Source organism: Rhodotorula graminis (genome assembly GCF_001329695.1).
Source record: "Rhodotorula graminis WP1 unplaced genomic scaffold RHOBAscaffold_1, whole genome shotgun sequence".
Taxonomy (NCBI): Eukaryota; Fungi; Basidiomycota; class Microbotryomycetes; order Sporidiobolales; family Sporidiobolaceae; genus Rhodotorula; species Rhodotorula graminis.
The window spans coordinates 2,259,344-2,275,810 of NW_017264928.1; the positions used below are offsets into that span (position 1 = coordinate 2,259,344).

The window sequence follows — 16,467 nt, forward strand, 5'->3', positions numbered from 1 at the left end:
TCTCTCTTCTGCTTTCTCTCTCGCGTCCTGCGCTCGACCGCACGCGCCGCGCCGATGCACGGCGTCTGCTCCTCGAGCATCAGTGCTCGGGCAGCTCGACGCCGGCCCTTGCCTCGGCCCGCAGTGCGCAGAACATGGGCAGCGTTCCCGGTCCCGAGCGCGCCCGCGAAGACCTGGGCGCGCGAGCAACGCGTGGAAGCGTGACAAGAGCTCGCTCTCGCCAACGGCTCGCTCGCCGCCGATGATCCTTCTCGCCCCGTGAGTCGGCTCGATCTCTCTCGCATCAAAGGCCATTGTCGACGATGCGAGATCGAAGCAGCATGCACCTCAGCAGAAGACGACGAGCTGACCTTGCTCCTCTCGCGCAGCGTCCAAGTCACCGTACTTCCGCCGGCCCTCCTCGACGGCTCATCGAGCTTTCGACGGCCGGCGCCGATGTGCGTTGGTCTCACAGCTGCTCGCTGCGCGCCGCACCGCAAGCTGGGCTCGCCGGCGCCGCTGCCGGCCGCCGCCGCCGCTGTGTGACCCCAGCATTCCTCGCCGTGATGCACTTTTCCCCAAGGTTCATGAACCTGATTGACGGGCTGGAAGGGCGCACGAGCATCGCGAGTGCTCATTGCGCTCCTGCTCCAAGCCTGCGCGGCCGAGAGTCGTGCGGCCAACGCTGCATTGCTGGCCGGAGGCTCGAGCGCTCAGGACTCGCTCGACGACGGACGACGTCGCGACGGCGCTCGCTCGACACTTTCCTTGCGACGCTCTCTCGAGCTCGATGCGGTTCTGCAGTTGCGAGTCGTCTGACGCCGTCGAGCTGAGCGCCGACGAACGTCTCGCCCGCTCGTCGTCCTCTCCGTCGCCAGCTTTCGCTGGCAGGAGCACTTACGCGCTCGACACCCACTGTGCTCTGGAGCATCTTGGCATCGAGCCCTTGAGCGAGCGCGTGCAGCGCGTAGAACGAGAGCCAGCTGAACGAGGACGAGCCTGCGGAGAACAATCCGCTTCACCCGGTCCGGACGCCGTCCGCTTCGATTCGATCGCCGCGGGCCCCGCGAGTTTAGCCTTAGAAGTTAGCGGCGTGCGCCGACGCGTCGAGTGGAGAGAACTCTGTCGTTCAGGCACTCGAGGAACGGCCAAACAAACATGTGCCGCACGGGCGCTCGTTCCTGACCGTCCTCGCGCGTCGTCGCCAGCTTCTCTTGTCTCCCTTCTCTCTCACGTCCTCTCGTCGCTCTACAGTTCCGTGCTCTCCCTCGTCACTCGTTCCTACCCTCGGCAGTTCCACCTCGCCACCTACACTCCTTTCAAACCCTCTCGTCCTCGCCCTCTCCCCTACGTACCTTTCCTCCCAACCTCGCCAACTTTCGTCGCCATGCCTTCGTTCAAGACCATCCTCGCCTCCATCGCCCTCGTGGCCCTCTCGTTCTCGTCGGTCTCGGCGTCGTCCGTCCACCACAACGGCGGTGCGTCCCTTCTCTCTCTTCCTCTCTTCCCCTCGTCGCTCAACATGCGACACGCGCCGAGGTCGCGTCGTGGCCGGAAATCCGGCCTCGACGTTCATCGAGCTGTCGACGTCGGCCGTCTGCGCGAGCCTCGAGAGCAGGAGCCACTTCGACGGGAACGAGCGCGAGCTGACCTTCCCAAACGCGGTCCTCCCAGGTGTCGTCCGCCGCAGCAACATCGCTGCCCGCGACGTCTCGCCGTCGCCGGCTGTCGCCCGCCGCGCCGCCGCCGCCAAGGCCCTCAAGAAGCGCGCCATGTTCAAGGGCAAGGCGTCGTCCATCATGACCGGCACCAAGCTCGCCGCCATCGCCCGCCGTATCCGCTGCGGCCAGAGTGCGTCCTCCTCTCTCTTTCTCTCCAGCTCTCTTCCCTAGCCTCGAACGCTGACCCACCCTCTCTCGCCCGCCGCACAGACACGGTCTGCCAGAACCGCGCTCCCCTCGGCCCGGCCAACTCGGCCAACGTGTGCTACCGCGGCACCTGCGCGTACGCGTGCAACACCGGCTTCGCGCAGCAGGGCGACCAGTGCGTCGCGACCCTCGCCGCCAACCAGCAGTGCGGCGGCGTGACGTGCGACACGCCGGCGAACGGCTACGCGCTCTGCAACAACGGCGCGTGCGAGGTCGGCTGCAACCTCGGCTTCACCCGCTACTCGACCAACGGCAGCCTCAGCGGCCCGTACACCTGCATCGACACCGCCAACGACGCGACTCGCTGCGGCACCGGCGCCAACCTCGTCAACTGCCCGGCTTCCTGTGCGTCCTCCCTCTCTGTCTCTCCCTCGACGGAACCCGTCCCTCCTTCGTTCCGTCCCTCGTGCATCGCCGCGAGCTCGACGAGCACTCCCTGACCCACCTCTCTTACTGCAGACAACGGTCTCGGTACCCCCGAGTGCCGCAACTCGGTCTGCCGCATTGCCTGCCCGACTGGCAGCGTCCTCCGCCGCGCCGACTCGACCAGCAACCCGTACTACTGCTGTGCGTCTCCCCCTCTCTCTCCCAACCCCATGTCCGCCGTCGAGCCGGGCGTTCCTCGGCTCGGCTCGAACGTCGATGCGCCTCTACGAGAAGCACCTGAGGTGCACCGTACTGACCTCACACGTTCTCCCACCTAGACAACGGCGAGGGCAGCCTCGCCAACTAAGCGCAGTGACGCCTAGGGCGCGACGCATCCGTCGCCGCCGTCGTCGCAGCCTTCCCCTTTCCCCTTTCCCCTCCGTCTTTCTCCCCTTGTGCCTCGTTAATCTGTCCGCGCCTCGCGTCACTTGACCCCATGCCCTTCATCGTCGCCTGCATCGGCTGATGTGTGCGACGGTGCGGGAGCTGTTGCGCGTTGGCCTCTTCGGTAGACCTCCCCCCCTCTTCCTTCCCCTCTTACGACCCCTCGTGCCCTTCACGCGACGAACGAACCGCATGTCCATTCTCATAGACGTCTTCTCCTCGCTCTTTGGCGATCCCTGAGAGGCTGGCGAGAGTGAAAGAGCGGCCGACGCAGTTGCGAGCGCGCTCTCTGTCGCCCGGCGCACGAGCCCTCGTCCGACTCGCTCGCACTTTTGGCTCGAGTCGGCTCGCCGCTGCGCCCGACCTGCACAGCTCGAGTGCAAGAGACCTGTCGCACTTGCGCCCGACGCGTACCGCTTTCATCGTCACCGGCCGGCGCCCGGCCGTCTCATCACTTCCTCCTCGACTCCTCCTTCCTCCCACGTCGCCCTCGCCGCCCAAAAGCACCATGGCCAGTCTCCTGAGCACCCTCCAGCACCGCCTCGACGACCCCAGCATCCCCTGGAAGACCGTCGTCGCCGCCTCGGTCCTCGCCGGCGAGCTGTTCGAGGGCTACGTTGGGTGCGTCCCAAGGCTCCCTGGTCCGCGGTGGAGGGCCCTGTACGGCACCACGAGAGCTGACCAACGCCTGTCCCCTCCCCTCCACTCGCCCCATGCAGATCTCGACAGCGCCGCTTCCTCGACCCGATCCTCCACCCGACCCTCCCCGCCTCGCTCAAGCCCTACCTCGCCGCCGACGACGCGCAGACGACGTACAGCAAGAGCCAGGCCTATGCGCGCCACAAGATGTCGTTCTCGTCGGTCGTGTCCGCCATCGGCCTCGTCGAGTCGGTCATCCTCCTGTCCAACCTCTCGCAGCCTGTCCTCGCCTCGCTCGGGTTCAACGTCGGCACCGTGTCCGACTGGACGCTCCTCAAGGGCTTCTGGGACGCGGCCAAGTACGTGCCCGGCGTCGGTGTCGGCGGGCCGAGCGAGATCCGGCAGACGATGGGCTTCATCGCCCTGTCGACGGTCGCGAGCACGGTCCTGTCGATCCCGCAGGACTACTACCGCAACTTTGTCATGGAGGAGAAGCACGGCTTCAACAAGATGACGCGCCGTACGTTCATCAAGGACCTCGTCAAGGGTGCGTCCGCCTCTCCTCCCTGTCGTTCCTTTCCGTCCCTTTCCCCCGTCGCCTCTTGCCGCGCGAGATAGAGCGCCTGACCTAACGACTCGATCTCTTGCAGGCCTCCTCGTCTCGCTCCTCCTCGAGGTGCCCCTCCTCGCCGGCGTCGTCAAGATCATCCACTGGGCCGGCCAGGACGCCGTCCTGCGCATCGTCAGCTGGACCATCGGCTTTGTCTTCCTCGTCCAGCTCGCCATGATCGTCGTGTACCCTTTCGTGATCGCGCCCCTGTTCAACAAGTTCACGCCGCTCGCCGACGACTCGCCGTTCTACCCGCGCATCAAGGCCGTCGCGCAGCGGGTCGGGTTCCCGCTCGACGCCGTCTACGTCATTGACGGCTCGACGCGCTCGAGCCACAGCAACGCCTACTTTGTCGGCGTCCCGGGCCTGCCCAAGCAGATCGTCATCTTCGACACCCTCCTCGAGAAGAGCACGCCCGAAGAGGTCGAGGCGGTCCTCGGTGCGTCCCACTCTCTCCTTCTCGTGCTCTCTCGCGCCTCTCAGAGCGAAAACTGACTCTCTCGACGACGCAGCACACGAGCTCGGTCACTGGAAGGGCACCCACATCGTCTACCTCCTCGTGACGAGCCTTGCCCAGGTCGCCTTCTCGCTCTCGATCTTTTCCCTCCTGCTCTCGAACGGGCCCCTCCTCGCCTCGTTTGGCTTTGCGCCCTCGACCGGCTCGACCCTCGCCGCCAAGGTCGCCCACCCGCTCTTGCCCGCACCCGTCGGCCCGACCGTCGTCGCCCTCTTCCTCGCGTCGACCCTGTTCTCGCCCCTGTCGACGTTCCTCAAGTTCTGCACCAACTCGGTCACGCGCCGACTCGAGTACGACGCCGACGCGTTCGCGGCCAAGCTCGGCGGCAGCTACGCCCGCAACCTCAAGAAGGCGCTCGTGACGATCCACGAGAAGAACCTGGTGCGCCCTCGCTTCCTCTCAATCTCTCCTTCCCTCGTCTCGACGAGCCTCGTCCTCCACGTGCGCCCAGACTGACTGTGTGCGACCCTGCAGGCTGTCTACGGCGTCGACCACGTCTACTCGGCGCTCAACCACAACCACCCGACGCTCGTCGAGCGCCTCGAGGCGCTCGACGCCAAGCTCGACAAGGCGGGCGAGAAGAAGCTCGAGTAGAGACGATGACGAGCGTGGTGCGCGGCGCTGGAATGAATGCTGTCGCTCTCTCTCTTTGTCCTCTTTCTCGCTCTCGGAGAGTCTCTCTTGGGCGGGTTGGCGACGACGATCAACAAAGAAAGCAATGCAGAGAGACAAGATGAGACGATGAAGGATAAGAGAGTGTACACAATGTGCGACGAGAGCTCACTCGTCGCTGCCGAGCGTCGCGAGGTGCGCGCCGCTCGAGCCTCGGCGGAGCATCATCGACAGGCGCCGAGGGTCGCTCGACAGCGGCCTCTCCCTGCGCCCCTCGTTCTCAAAGCTCGTCGGCTCGGGCGACGAGTCGCCCTCGGCTCCACTGCCGCCGAGCGTGCCCGACTGCGACTTGGACCGGTTGAGGATGAGGGTCGACAGGCGGCGCTTGGTCGCGATCGCCTCGGCGTCGTCGCCGTGCTCCGTGTCGTGCGTCGCCGTCGACACCGTGTCGCGGTCGTCGTCCGAGTCGCTGTCGAGCGCTTTGCGCCCGAGCGCGCGCCGGTACGTCGTCGGCGCCGCCTGACCCTTGGTCGGCGACGACGACGAGGCCGTCTTGCGGTGCTGCTGTTGCTGCTGCGGCGCCGGCCCTCGGGTCTCGATGTTCTCGATCGCGGCGCGCACCTTGGACGGGTGCTGCAGGGGCGCGAGCGCCGGGCCCTCGCCAAAGGTCGGGTCGAACCCGAGCGACTCGCGCGCTCGGCTCGTCGGCGCCGTCGCTGCTGCCGCCGCCGTCGAGCGCAGGTCCTGCCGGCTCGGGAGCTGAGCCAGACGCTGCTGCTGCTGCTGCTGCTGCTGCTGAGGCTGGCTCGGCAGCTGGGCGTACGCCGAGACGGGCCGAACCTTGGTCGGCGTCGACCTGCTGCGAGACGCCGACGACGGCTCGTGCGCCTGCTGGCGGGCAGCCATCGGCGCCGAGCTCATGCCCTGCTGCAGGTCCGAGCCCGAGCGCTTGTGCTTCGGCTGCGGCTGCGGGCGCTGCTGCTCGGCGCGAGGCCCGAGCGCGCGCTCCTTGGTCGGCGACGTGCGCCCGCCGCCGCCGCTCGTCGTCGTGCCACGGCGCTCGCTCTGCGGTACGACAGCCGGCGCGCCAAACATGTACGCGCCGACGCCATCGAGCGAGAGCGGCTCGTCGCTCGACGCGAGGCCGTCGTAGGCCGGCATGGGCGAGCCGACCGGCGCGCGGCTCGTCGTCGGCGGCGGCGGCGCGGCAGCGGCAGCAGCGGCGCTCGAGAAGATGTCGGGGCGCGACGGGCTCGAGGGAGGAGGTGCGGCGTGGCGCGAGAGCTGAGGTGGGGCCTGCTGGCGGAACGGGATGCGGGGCGGCGCGTCGGTGAGCGGGGCGGTCGAGGCGCGCGTTGGCGAGGCGCGAGGCGCAGAGGGGAGCGGGCGACGCTGAGCCGACGCCGTGGCGCTGCGGACGGGCGACTCGTACGAGAAGAGGAGGTCGCCTGTGCCGAGGGCGTGGCTGCCGCCGGTGCGCTCGCGCTCGGGCGTCTCGGGCGCAGCGCGCGACAGGACCGTCGCCGACTTCTTGGGCGAGACCTGGAGCCGCGACGGGGCGCTCGGGAGCGTGACGGCAAAGGCGGGCGGGGCGTCGCGGTACGGCTGGCCGGTGGCGGCGGCGAAAGGGCCGCTCGAAGCCGGCTGCGACGGCGCGCCGTGCCGGGCGTAGTAGCGCTCGCGCGCGTCGTGCTCGAGGGCCGGGTCGACGCGCTGCTCGTGTCGAGGAGGGAACAGCTGCTCGTCGGTGACCTCGCCCTGGGCGTACTTGCGCGCGAGGTCGCCGTGCCCGACTCGGGCCGCACCGAGCAGCGCATCGTAGTCGACCTTGCCGCCGTCGACGTGCTCGTCGTCGTCCTCCTCGAGCGCGCTGTGCAGGCCCATGTAGGCGCCGGCCGTGCCCATGGTGCCCGCCTCGACGTTGGGCGAGTAGACGGACGGCGACGGGCAGTCGTCGCGCGCGCCCTGGCCGATGCCGAACCGCGCCCGGATCTTGTCGCTCAGCCGACTGCTTGTACTGCGCACGCTGCCGCTGCGGGCGACCCAGCGGTGCGCCGCCGAGGTCGACGCCCACGGGCCCGGGCCGAGGTGACGGGCGCTCGGGCCCTGAGCGACTTGGCCGCGAGCGAGGAAGTCGTGCGTCGACGACGAGCGAGGAGGAGGGACGAACGGCGCGTCTTGGACGGCTGGGGCGTGCGAGATCGACAGGAAGGGGACGTCGGGGTGGTCCTCGAAGCGCTCGGGCCTCGACCCGCCGCCGAGCAGGTTGCTCCACCGCGACGCGCCGCCGCCTTTGATCGGCGACGAGCCGGCGTCCTTGTCGTCGTACTTGTCGTCGACGAGCCCGCCGCGCTCCTCGGCGTCCTGGTCCGGGTCGACGCCGCCCTTGCGGCTGCGCAACGAGCCGCCGCCGACTGCGCCGCCCCACCACGCGCCGGCGCCGACGTTGCCGTCCGTGTAGTGCGCGTCGTCGTCGTCGCCCGCCGAGCGCGCCTTGCCGCCGCGGCCCCACCATTTGCCGTACGTGCACGCGGCGAGCGCGAAGGCGGCGATGATGGGCAGGCCGACAAAGACGGGGATGAGGTACGAGATCTTGAAGGGCGAGCTCGAGCTCGTGCCGTTGCCCGAGGCGTCGGACGCGAGGGCGGCCTGGGACGGGTTCGAGTAGCGCGAGACGGTCGCGAACCGGTCGGTCGAGGAGGTGGACGAGGTCGAGGCGACGGTGGCGGCCGAGGTGGCCGACGACGACGAGGCCGAAGAAGAAGAAGAGGTAGAAGATGTGGCCATGGCCGTGGCTGACGAGGTAGTCGGCGAGGACGAGGGAGGCTGGGTCCAGATGGACGAGGACGAGGAGGGGGAAGTCCATGCGGCGGCGGTGGGGGACCACGGGCTCGCCGCTGCGCTCGTCGTAGTCGTCGACGTCCAAGCTTGCTCTGTCCACGCCTGGGTCGTCGTGGCCGCGGTCCAGTCTTGGTCGGCGGCGGTCGAGGTGGGCTGCGAGTCGTCGGCGGTCCAGGTGTCCCACGCGGCCGTGGTGGCTGCGGCTGGCGGGTCGGGTGCGGCGTCCCAGCCGGTGTACTGTCCCGAGTCGTACGTGGCGGCGTCGGCCATGGCGGGGGCGAGTGCTGCGGGACAGAGGGCCGAGGTGAGCGAGGGCTCGCCCGTTGAGCGAGGAGGGGAGACGGGGTGCGCACTGGTTGAGGTGGTGGGTGCGAGCTGTAGTCGAGTGCTGTGCTCGAGGCTGTAGCGAGTGCGAGTGGGATGGGCGAGAGGGAGGAGGAGAGGGAGGAGCAAGAGGAAGGCGAGACGATCGTTCAACACGACGCTCGTCGTCGTCGCCGCTCGCCGCACTTTGCGATCTCGCCCATGTCGAGTGGACCTGCACCAGCTGAGAAGCAGCTGTGCTGTGTAAGAGAGTGCAGGAGAGCGCCTGTGCTCTCAGGCCGACCTGCGTCCGCCGAGAGCTGCCCGGTCCACCTTCCGCGGACTTTCCGCCAGCAGCTCCTCGTCCTCCGCTCTACCACCTGCATGCTCAGCAACCCGCACATCGACCTCCTCGACCTCTTCCCGGCCGCCTCGACTGCCGGCCAGACGCCCCTCGTCCTCCCCGCCTCGTGCCTCGCCCTCGTCGGCCCGGTTCCCTCCAGCTCGCTCCTTCACCTCGCACTCAACCACCTCCGCCAGTCCGACAGCGACGCCCAGTCGCCCGCTCTCCCGCAATCGACGCGAGCGCGAGGCAAGCAGCGAGCCCGGGACGACGACGACGACCTCGATCTCTCGGCCGCGGCGGGCGACAGCGGCGATGAAGGCGGCGGCGACCTGTGCACGAGCAGCTCGCCCGCACAGCAGCGCCGAGTGCTCATCCTGACGCCGGACGAGGCCGCGCTGCGAGACGAGCTCGCGAGGGAGGGCGACGTCTCGCTCTTTGGCTCCAGGCGCGACGGCGAGACGGTCCGGCTCCTCGACAAGGTCGACATCCGGTGCGTCCCTTCCCCTACTACAGTCGCAAAGATGCAGCGAGAATCAGGGCTGAACTCCCCCGCGTGCAGGTACCTCCCCTCGTCCTCCCACCTCACCTACTTCCTCTCGGCCGTCCACACCTTCTCGAGCCGCCACGCACCCGACGCCCAAGCAGCTTACCGCGACTCGGGCGCCAAGAGCCTCCTCGACCCGACTTGCCTGCCGTACGACCCGACGCTTGTTGTCCTGCACTCGCCGAGCGACTACCTCGACGAGCCGGTCAACGAGGGGTGCGTCCTCGTCTCTCTCTCATAGTTTGCCCCTGCGCACACGGGTCCTCTCGACTGACACGCTGCCCGATAGATGCGGCATCGACGCCTACGCGTCCATCGTCGCGCACTTTCTCTCGACGGGCGCCCGCCTCGGATCCAGGTGCGCGCTCGTGCCCCTTCCTCTGTCTCTCAGCCCCTCGCCTGCCCTGTTCCTCCCACAGCTCGCCCCTCCTCGTCGTCATCGACCCTCTCGCAGCCCACACCTCGCTCCCGCTCCTTCCCGCACGCCTCCAGGCCAAGACCAAAACCAAGAAGCGCTCGTTCGGCGACGAGGGCGACCCGGCCCCAACGACGACGACGACGGGCGGCGACCGCAACTCGATGGCGCTCGTGAGTGTCCTCGAGCGCTTCTTCGACTATGTCGGCGAGGTCGAACCGAGTGCGTCGCCTCGTCCGCCCCGGGTCCCTGCCCTCCTCGCCCTCCCTGACTCCCTCTCGTGCCCACAGTCCCGCCAGCCTCCCCTCCCGCGCCCGATATCGCCCCGCCCGGTCCGCAGCAGCAGCAGCAGTCGCAGCATCTCCTGCTCTCGTGCGCCGCCTCGCCCCGCCTGCGCACGACGACGCTCGCGCGCCCCGCGAGCGCGCACCTGCACCGCGTCGGGCTCGAGGTCGTGCTGCACCGCGTTGGGGAGGACGACGCCGAGGGGGAGGAGCCGGGCAGGACGAGGATTGAGGTGAGAGGTGGGTGAGCGCGGGGGCATGCAACGCGGGACTAGAGGCAGCCAAGCGTGCGTGGGATGAGAGGCCGAGAGAGCTTGCTTGCTCTTTCCTTCTCGCTCTCGGACGCAGACGGTGCCAGACGCTTCTCCTTAGCGAGCAAGTTGCGACACTCTCGCATGTGCTGCTCTCGAGAGGCTCTCGATTGCGCGCTCGGACCCTCTTGCTCACGGAAAAGGCTCGATTGCAGACGGCGGCGACGGGTCGAGCGCTACTTGAGCCACTCGCCCTTGCGGGTCGCCTTGGCCACCTCGCTCTCTGCCGTGTCCTCAAAGTAGCGCCTGCGCGCGAGCGGGATGGCGTAAGAGAGTGCGTCGCGACTCGAGAGCGCGAGGGGGAGAGAGAGAGGCTGGGGCGTACCTGTACACGCTCTCGTAGTTCTCGGGCAAGCTCGACGTCGCCTTGACGCTCGGGCGCTCGAGGACCCGCTGCGCCCACATCGCAAACTCGTCGCCCACGTCGCTCGCGCTGAACCCGCGGTGCTGTTCGAGGAGCGCGAACCGCGCGACCCACGGCCCAAGCACCGCCTCGACCCAGCCAAAGTGGTCACCGCGCGCCCAGGGCGCGCCCTCGCCGACGAACCACTGGGCTTGGACGTCCCGGAGCGCGGCGACGAACGCGTCGTGGCCGTCGCGCTGCTTTTCGGGCTCTTGCGCCTGGACGTAGCGGTAAAAAGCCGGGACGACGACGTTCGAGATGTGCTGCACGGCGAGGCGCACGAGGCCGAGCTCGTGTGGGTCGGTCGGGCGCAGCGAGCGCGGGGACGGGAACGCGTCGTCGAGGTACTCGAGGAGGACGAGCGACTCGTACAGGGCCTTGTCGTGGTGCTCGAGGGCCGGGACGAGCCCTTTCGGGTTGATGGCGAGGAAGTGCGGCTCCTGCGTGTGGCAACAAAGGGTGGGGTGGGTCAGTGAGGGTCGCTCGGCGAGGAGGACGAGGCTCGCTCGACGAGGGGCGCGAGAGGCGGTGGTTCGGCGGCGCACCTTCTGGTAAGGGTTGACCTCGCGGTACTCGTACTTGAGGCCCTTCTCCTCGAGAGCGATCCAGACGCGCTGCACGAACGGCTGCGTGGGCAAGGGAGGTCAGTGAGGGTGCTTTGAGGGGAGGGCGAGAGGGACGAGGACGCACGCAGAACCAGCCCTGTTGCGCGTCAAGGTGAGTCAGTGCGGCTCTTCTGACAGCTCGTTCGTCTCAAAGAGGAGAACACGAGACGCACGGCGTGGAAGACGAGGTCGTGCGGCTGCGAGTGCTTCTTGACGGTGTCCTCGGCGGCGCCAGTAGCGTGCGGCGGGTCGATCTTGTCGGGCATGGCTTTGCGGTAGGTTGCGGTGGAGGTGAAGGGTCGGAAATAAGGCTGTGCGGAGCGGGAGGTGAGGTGCGAGGTGAGCGAGGTGAGGTGGAGGGATGACGACGAGGAGGTGGGTTTTGGGAGGGGAAGGCGTGTGGAGGTGAGAGGGGCTCACCAGACGGTAGGCGAGTGTAGCTGGAGAGGCCGCAAGTCGACAGGAGCGGTGTGAGAAGAGCGAGAGCATCAAAGAGATGAGAAGGCCGAGCCGAAGTGGGGACAAGCTCGTCCACGCCTCCTCACAGCCTCGCAGCCGCCGCACAGCTGCTCGCCCGACTGTGCAGTAGCCAGCGACGCTCCCTGTCGATCGGGCCAGCGCGACCGCGCACTCGCCCCGTCTCGCGCCGACACCTCGTCCTCCCTCGACCTCGACCTCGACTACAACCCTCAGCACGACCGCCAGAGCAGCGCAAGTCGCCCCGATCTAGCCCAAAAGAGCCTCTCGCCGATACAGTGCCGCGCTTTTGTCCAGGTGCGCCGTCCTCGTCCACCCCTCTCCTTCCCTCGCCCGAGCTGACCTCGCCCACCCGCGACAGCCCGTCTCGCCGCTTCAAGCCGTGCACACTCGCGCCTCAGCCGCTCGAAACAACATTTCAGCGAGCTCGCACGGCCGTTCCGCCTCGAGATCGGCGAGCGCGAGATCACGAGCCTGCGGGCGGCGACGACGATGCCGCTCTCTGCGCCGAGACGGTCTCGCTGCATCCTGCTGTTCGCTGGGTGAGCTCGACCGGTTCTCTCTCTGTTCTGGTGGCGCGCGAGAGTCGACATCCTTCGAGATCGAGCTATTGACGCCTCGTCTCCTCCCTTCCTCGCCCTCGAAGCGCAGATCTTCGCGCACGGTCAAGGGCAGTCGTCGCCACATCAAGCAGCGCACTAGACGTACGAGGCGCAAGACGTCGAGGTGCAGCACCACTTGTGCCCTCGCAAGGCTCGTCAAGGTGCGCTCGAGCCCGTTCACCTGGTTCCGCCTCGTCCTCTCGCGACGGTCACTGAGCCAGCCCTTCTTCTTTCACAGCCTCGAACTCGGGCGAGCCTATGTCTCCTCGCCAACTCGGACAAGCGCAGCATATCGCCGGGCGGCAGCGGCGTCACGGGCGTCGACGTTCGGCGGTGCGAGGAGAGCGAGGGGCGGCAGGAGGGGCGGACGCGGCAAGCAGTGCGGCGCGTTCGGTCGAGTCGTTGATAGCAGCTGCGAGCATGTACGAGCCGGGCCTCCGACGACGAGACGAGGAGGTCCGAGCGACGCCGTCAGCTGCGCCTCGCCGGCGGCGGCGGGACATCGTCTCGACCTTTCCCTCTCTCCCTCCCTCTCTTTCTCCCGCCACCTCGCCTCGGCCGACGACGGCACGCGATGCAGCGTCTCGTGTCTCCCGCCTGCCCCGCCGCACCGCACCTCTCGCCCTCGGCTCCGGCCTCCTCCATCGGCTCACCCTCGCCCGCCGCCCTCCCTCCGCCACTCGTCCCGACCGAGCACCCGCTCTTCCTCAGCATCGACGCCTCGTCCTCCGAGGTCGTGCGCGCGTGCGTCCTCGATGAGCGCCTGCGCGTCGTGTGGACCGAGGAGGTGTCGCTCGACGTCGACCTCGCCAGCTACGGGTGCGTCGCGCACCGAGTCCTCTCTTTCGGCGCTCAGCCTGTCAGTCAGTCGGAGCACTGATTGCGGCCCTCGATGAGTGCGCAGCATCCGCCACGGCGTCTACACGCTCGGCGACTCGGTGACGTGCCCTTCCGAAGCGCGCCTGCACGCCCTCGACCTCGTCCTCGAGAAGCTCGCCCGCGAGGGCCCCGACCCGACCCTCCTCGGCCGCGTCGTCGCCATCAGCGGCGCAGGTCAGGTGCCTCCGAGTCTCTTTCCTCGATCCGCTCGGACGTCCGCCGAGGCGAACTTGAGAAGGCCGTCCTGACCCTCAAGGCCTCGTCACACAGCCCCACACGCTCCACTACCTCTCGCCCTCGTTCCCCTCGCTTCTCTCGGCCCTCTCGCACACGCCCTGCGCCCGCATCTCGTCGATCCTCACCGCCGACCGCGCCTTCTCGCTCGCGCACCCGCCCACCTCGGGCGACTCGTCGGCCGCGCCCCAGGTCCGCGAGCTCGAGCTGCACTGCGGCGACTCGGCGGCGTCGATCTCGGCGTCGATGCACGAGGAGGAGGAGGGCGGCAGCGGGCGCGAGAGCGTCGCGCAGAGGCGCGAGCGCGGCAGGGTCGAGATGGCGCGTCGCACGGGCTCGAGGGCGACGGCGCGCTCGGCGGCAGCGCAGCTGCTGCGCGTCGTGCAGATGGACCAGGGGATCGGTCAGGAGCTCGAGCGGGGGCAGGTGCTTGGCGGGAGCGGCGTGCTCGGCGGGACGGATAGGGTCGTGCTCGAGGGTGGGCTGTTCGCGAGCGTGTTCCTCGGCAGGTGCGTCGGCTGTTGCCCTCGTTGCTCGTCGGCGTCGACGTTGTCGAGGCTGTCGAGCTCGGTGTACTTGTCGTCCTCCTAACGCTCTCTTCTTCTCGCAGGTACGCCCCGACCGACGCCGCCGACGCGTGCTCGACCAACCTGTTCGACCCGGTCGGCGCCAAGTGGGACGACGACCTTCTCGCGTTCGTCGGCTCGGGCGGCAGCAAGATGGGCGAGGGGGCGCAGGCGGCGGGCGAGAGGCTGAGGGCGCTGCTCGGCGAGGTCGAGGTCGATGGCGGGGTCGAGGTGCGTCGTGCGGTCCTCTCGTTGCGGGACTCTCGAGCTTGGGCGCTCGAGTGGCACTGCTTGGTGCTGGACCCTTTGACCTGACTCCCTCTCGTCCACAGCTCGGCAAGATCTCGCCCTTCTTCGTCAAGCGCTTCGGCTTCTCGCCAAGTGCGTCCCTCTCCCTCGACCTCTTCTCCTTGTTCGCCCTCGCCCTGACCTTGTCTCCCGTTCCACAGACTGCATCATCGTCCCCTTCTCGGGCTCGGACCCGTCGGCCTTCCTGTCCTTCCCGCTCTCGACCTCGGCCTCGCCCTCGCACCGCGACGCCCTCCTCTCGCTCTCGTCCGTCGCCGACACCGACACGCTCGCCGTCTCGATCGCGCGCTTCGTCCCCGACCCGGAGCGCAGCGTCGTGCGGCACCCGGCAAAGGCGTGGTGGGAGCTCGGGCCGGTCAAGGGCAAGGGCAAGGGGCGCGAGCGGGTTGAGAAGGTCGACGAGCAGGACGAGGAGGGGACGCCCGACTTTGTCGCCTTCATCTCGTGCGTCGCCGTTTTCTCTTCGTCTTTCTCCCCTGGGCCGGCCCCGAGACTGAGGCATCGTCGCCCTCCCTCGACGCAGGAGCCGCGACGCCGGAATCGGCCGCGCCCTCGCTCGCGACATGTACTGCAACGGCCAGTGGCCCGTCTTTGCGCACCTGAGCGCCATCGTGCCGCATGGTGGAACGATCGGGTGCGTCGAGCTCTCTCTCTCGGACCCTGCCGCCCGGCCTCAAGGCCGGTCGGCTCTTTTGGCCGTAGCAGAGTGCCTGAAGCACGCACCTCTCCCTCCCTCTCGCGCAGGCTCGACGACAAGCACTTCTCGTTCTTCTTCCCGCACGGCGAGGCGACGTCGGCGCAAGGCCTCGTCCGCTTTGCGCACGGCGCGCGCGTCACCGAGTTTGTCGACCGCAAGATCAACCCTCGCCTGCTCGTCGAGTCGCAGGGTGCGTCGAGCTTCACCGCCTCTCTCTGCGTCTCTCTTGCACAGACACGGACTGATTCGTAGTGCCGTCGGTCCACAGTCATGTCGCTTCGCATCCGCCTCGCGCACCTGTACCGCTCCCTCCTCGCCGACGACGACCCGTCCCTCGCCTCTCTCCGCCCGCACGACCCTCTCGGCTTCCCCGCCCGCTCGTCGGCCTTCTCGCCCTCGCACCTCATCCTCGTCGGCGAGGCCGCCGAGAACCCGGCCCTGTCGTCCCTCGTCTCGACCATCTTCCACTCGCCGACGTTCCTCCCGCTCGCCGGCGGGCTCAAGTCGTGCGCGCTCGGCCAGGTCGGCCTCAAGGGCGGCGAGGCGCACGCCGAGTTCGAGCAGGACCGCCAGAAGACGACGGCGGCCGCGCTCGGGTCGGCGTACAAGGCGGCGTGGGCCCACGCTCGCGCGGCACACGGCGTCAAGGTCCCGTTCGCGACGTTCCTCAGTCGCGCGGTCGAGGCGCAGGCGCTCGAGATCGACGGCGGGTCGGCGTCAACGACGAGCGCGGGCGCCAAAGTCGAGCAGCACCACCGCTCGGGCGGCTCGTCAGCGGCGGCGTCGCGCCCTTCTACGGCCTCGGCTTCGGCGTCGGGCTCGGGCTCGGGCTCGGGTGCGGCGACGTCGACGAGCGCGCTCAGCCGCCTGTCGCTGCCGCGCCACGGCCACAGCGAGGGCAACGGCTCGCGCTCGGGCCTCGAGCAGCGCTCGAGCCCGGCCGCGTTCGGCGCGCACGCGCTCGGCTCGTCGCGCGACGGCGGCGGGCTCGAGGACCAGCAGGAGGGAGCAGGAGGAGGGCGTGGGCCGACGGGAGAGCTCGCGCCGGACCCGCCGGGCCTGTCGCTCGTCGCCGTCCCCGACCAGCACGAGGCCAAGTACTACGACAGCAGTGCGTCGGCTCCCTCTCTCACTCTCTCAATCTTCAGGAGCATCACGAGCCGAACTCACGCCATTGCGTCGCCGTCGCAGTGCTCCCCGAGTTTGTCCGCCTCGAGCGTGCCGCCCTCAAGGGCCTCGTCTAGCCGGCTCGGCCCTCGCGCGCCTCGGGCCCTCCCGTCCAGCGCCAAGGTCGTTCTCGTCGTCATCATCGCCCTCGTCGTCAACCGCATCTCGTTCAGCATCATCGTCCGCATCGTCCCACTCGCCTCGCACCTCCTACCTTTCCTCCTTCCCCTCGCATTCGACTCTCTCAGCATGGCTCCCTTCTCGCTTTCCTCCTCCTGGATAGACCCTTCCTCGTCGTCTGTCTCTCTGTCTGGATCGTCCTGCATCGACCGCTTGCCTCGTCCTCGTCGTCAAGATCCGCAGCAGCGAGAGCGACCTCGAGGTCGTCG

At 68.7% G+C, this 16,467-nt stretch overlaps 6 protein-coding genes across 6 annotated transcripts; 4 read left to right on the top strand and 2 right to left on the bottom strand.

The window, feature by feature from the left end:
• Positions 1–1,341: 1,341 nt before the first annotated feature.
• RHOBADRAFT_64440 (uncharacterized protein) lies at positions 1,342–2,935 on the top strand. Its single transcript, XM_018418485.1, has 5 exons — positions 1,342–1,457; positions 1,654–1,830; positions 1,911–2,252; positions 2,367–2,474; positions 2,612–2,935. Exons 1-5 carry the CDS (start codon positions 1,367–1,369, stop codon positions 2,638–2,640), a joined length of 747 nt encoding a protein of 248 aa, XP_018274716.1. The 5' UTR covers positions 1,342–1,366; the 3' UTR covers positions 2,641–2,935.
• Positions 2,936–3,223: 288 nt separating this feature from the next.
• RHOBADRAFT_23753 (uncharacterized protein) lies at positions 3,224–5,129 on the top strand (the record flags this gene model as incomplete). Its single annotated transcript, XM_018412610.1, has 5 exons — positions 3,224–3,338; positions 3,437–3,903; positions 4,007–4,405; positions 4,479–4,864; positions 4,958–5,129. Coding segments are annotated over 5 exons (1,487 nt in total), but the record flags the coding sequence as incomplete, so codon positions are not given.
• A 134-nt stretch (positions 5,130–5,263) lies between these two features.
• RHOBADRAFT_41213 (uncharacterized protein) lies at positions 5,264–8,206 on the bottom strand (the record flags this gene model as incomplete). The annotated part of the gene is made up of 1 exon (XM_018413834.1): positions 5,264–8,206. One exon carries the CDS (start codon positions 8,204–8,206, stop codon positions 5,264–5,266), a length of 2,943 nt encoding a protein of 980 aa, XP_018274718.1.
• A 417-nt stretch (positions 8,207–8,623) lies between these two features.
• On the top strand, positions 8,624–10,076 carry RHOBADRAFT_41214 (uncharacterized protein; the record flags this gene model as incomplete). The annotated part of the gene is made up of 5 exons (XM_018413835.1): positions 8,624–9,075; positions 9,145–9,345; positions 9,419–9,487; positions 9,549–9,766; positions 9,835–10,076. The coding sequence occupies 5 exons, from the start codon at positions 8,624–8,626 to the stop codon at positions 10,074–10,076; spliced, it is 1,182 nt and encodes a 393-aa protein (XP_018274719.1).
• Positions 10,077–10,315: 239 nt separating this feature from the next.
• On the bottom strand, positions 10,316–11,413 carry RHOBADRAFT_10718 (uncharacterized protein; the record flags this gene model as incomplete). The annotated part of the gene is made up of 5 exons (XM_018412002.1): positions 10,316–10,385; positions 10,465–10,982; positions 11,088–11,168; positions 11,233–11,244; positions 11,321–11,413. 5 exons carry the CDS (start codon positions 11,411–11,413, stop codon positions 10,316–10,318), a joined length of 774 nt encoding a protein of 257 aa, XP_018274720.1.
• A 1,387-nt stretch (positions 11,414–12,800) lies between these two features.
• Positions 12,801–16,426, top strand: RHOBADRAFT_51111 (uncharacterized protein; the record flags this gene model as incomplete). Its single annotated transcript, XM_018415659.1, has 10 exons — positions 12,801–13,045; positions 13,131–13,284; positions 13,376–13,848; positions 13,950–14,136; positions 14,238–14,286; positions 14,355–14,658; positions 14,738–14,848; positions 14,959–15,101; positions 15,180–16,022; positions 16,103–16,426. 10 exons carry the CDS (start codon positions 12,801–12,803, stop codon positions 16,153–16,155), a joined length of 2,562 nt encoding a protein of 853 aa, XP_018274721.1. The 3' UTR covers positions 16,156–16,426.
• Between the last annotated feature and the right edge of the window lie 41 nt (positions 16,427–16,467).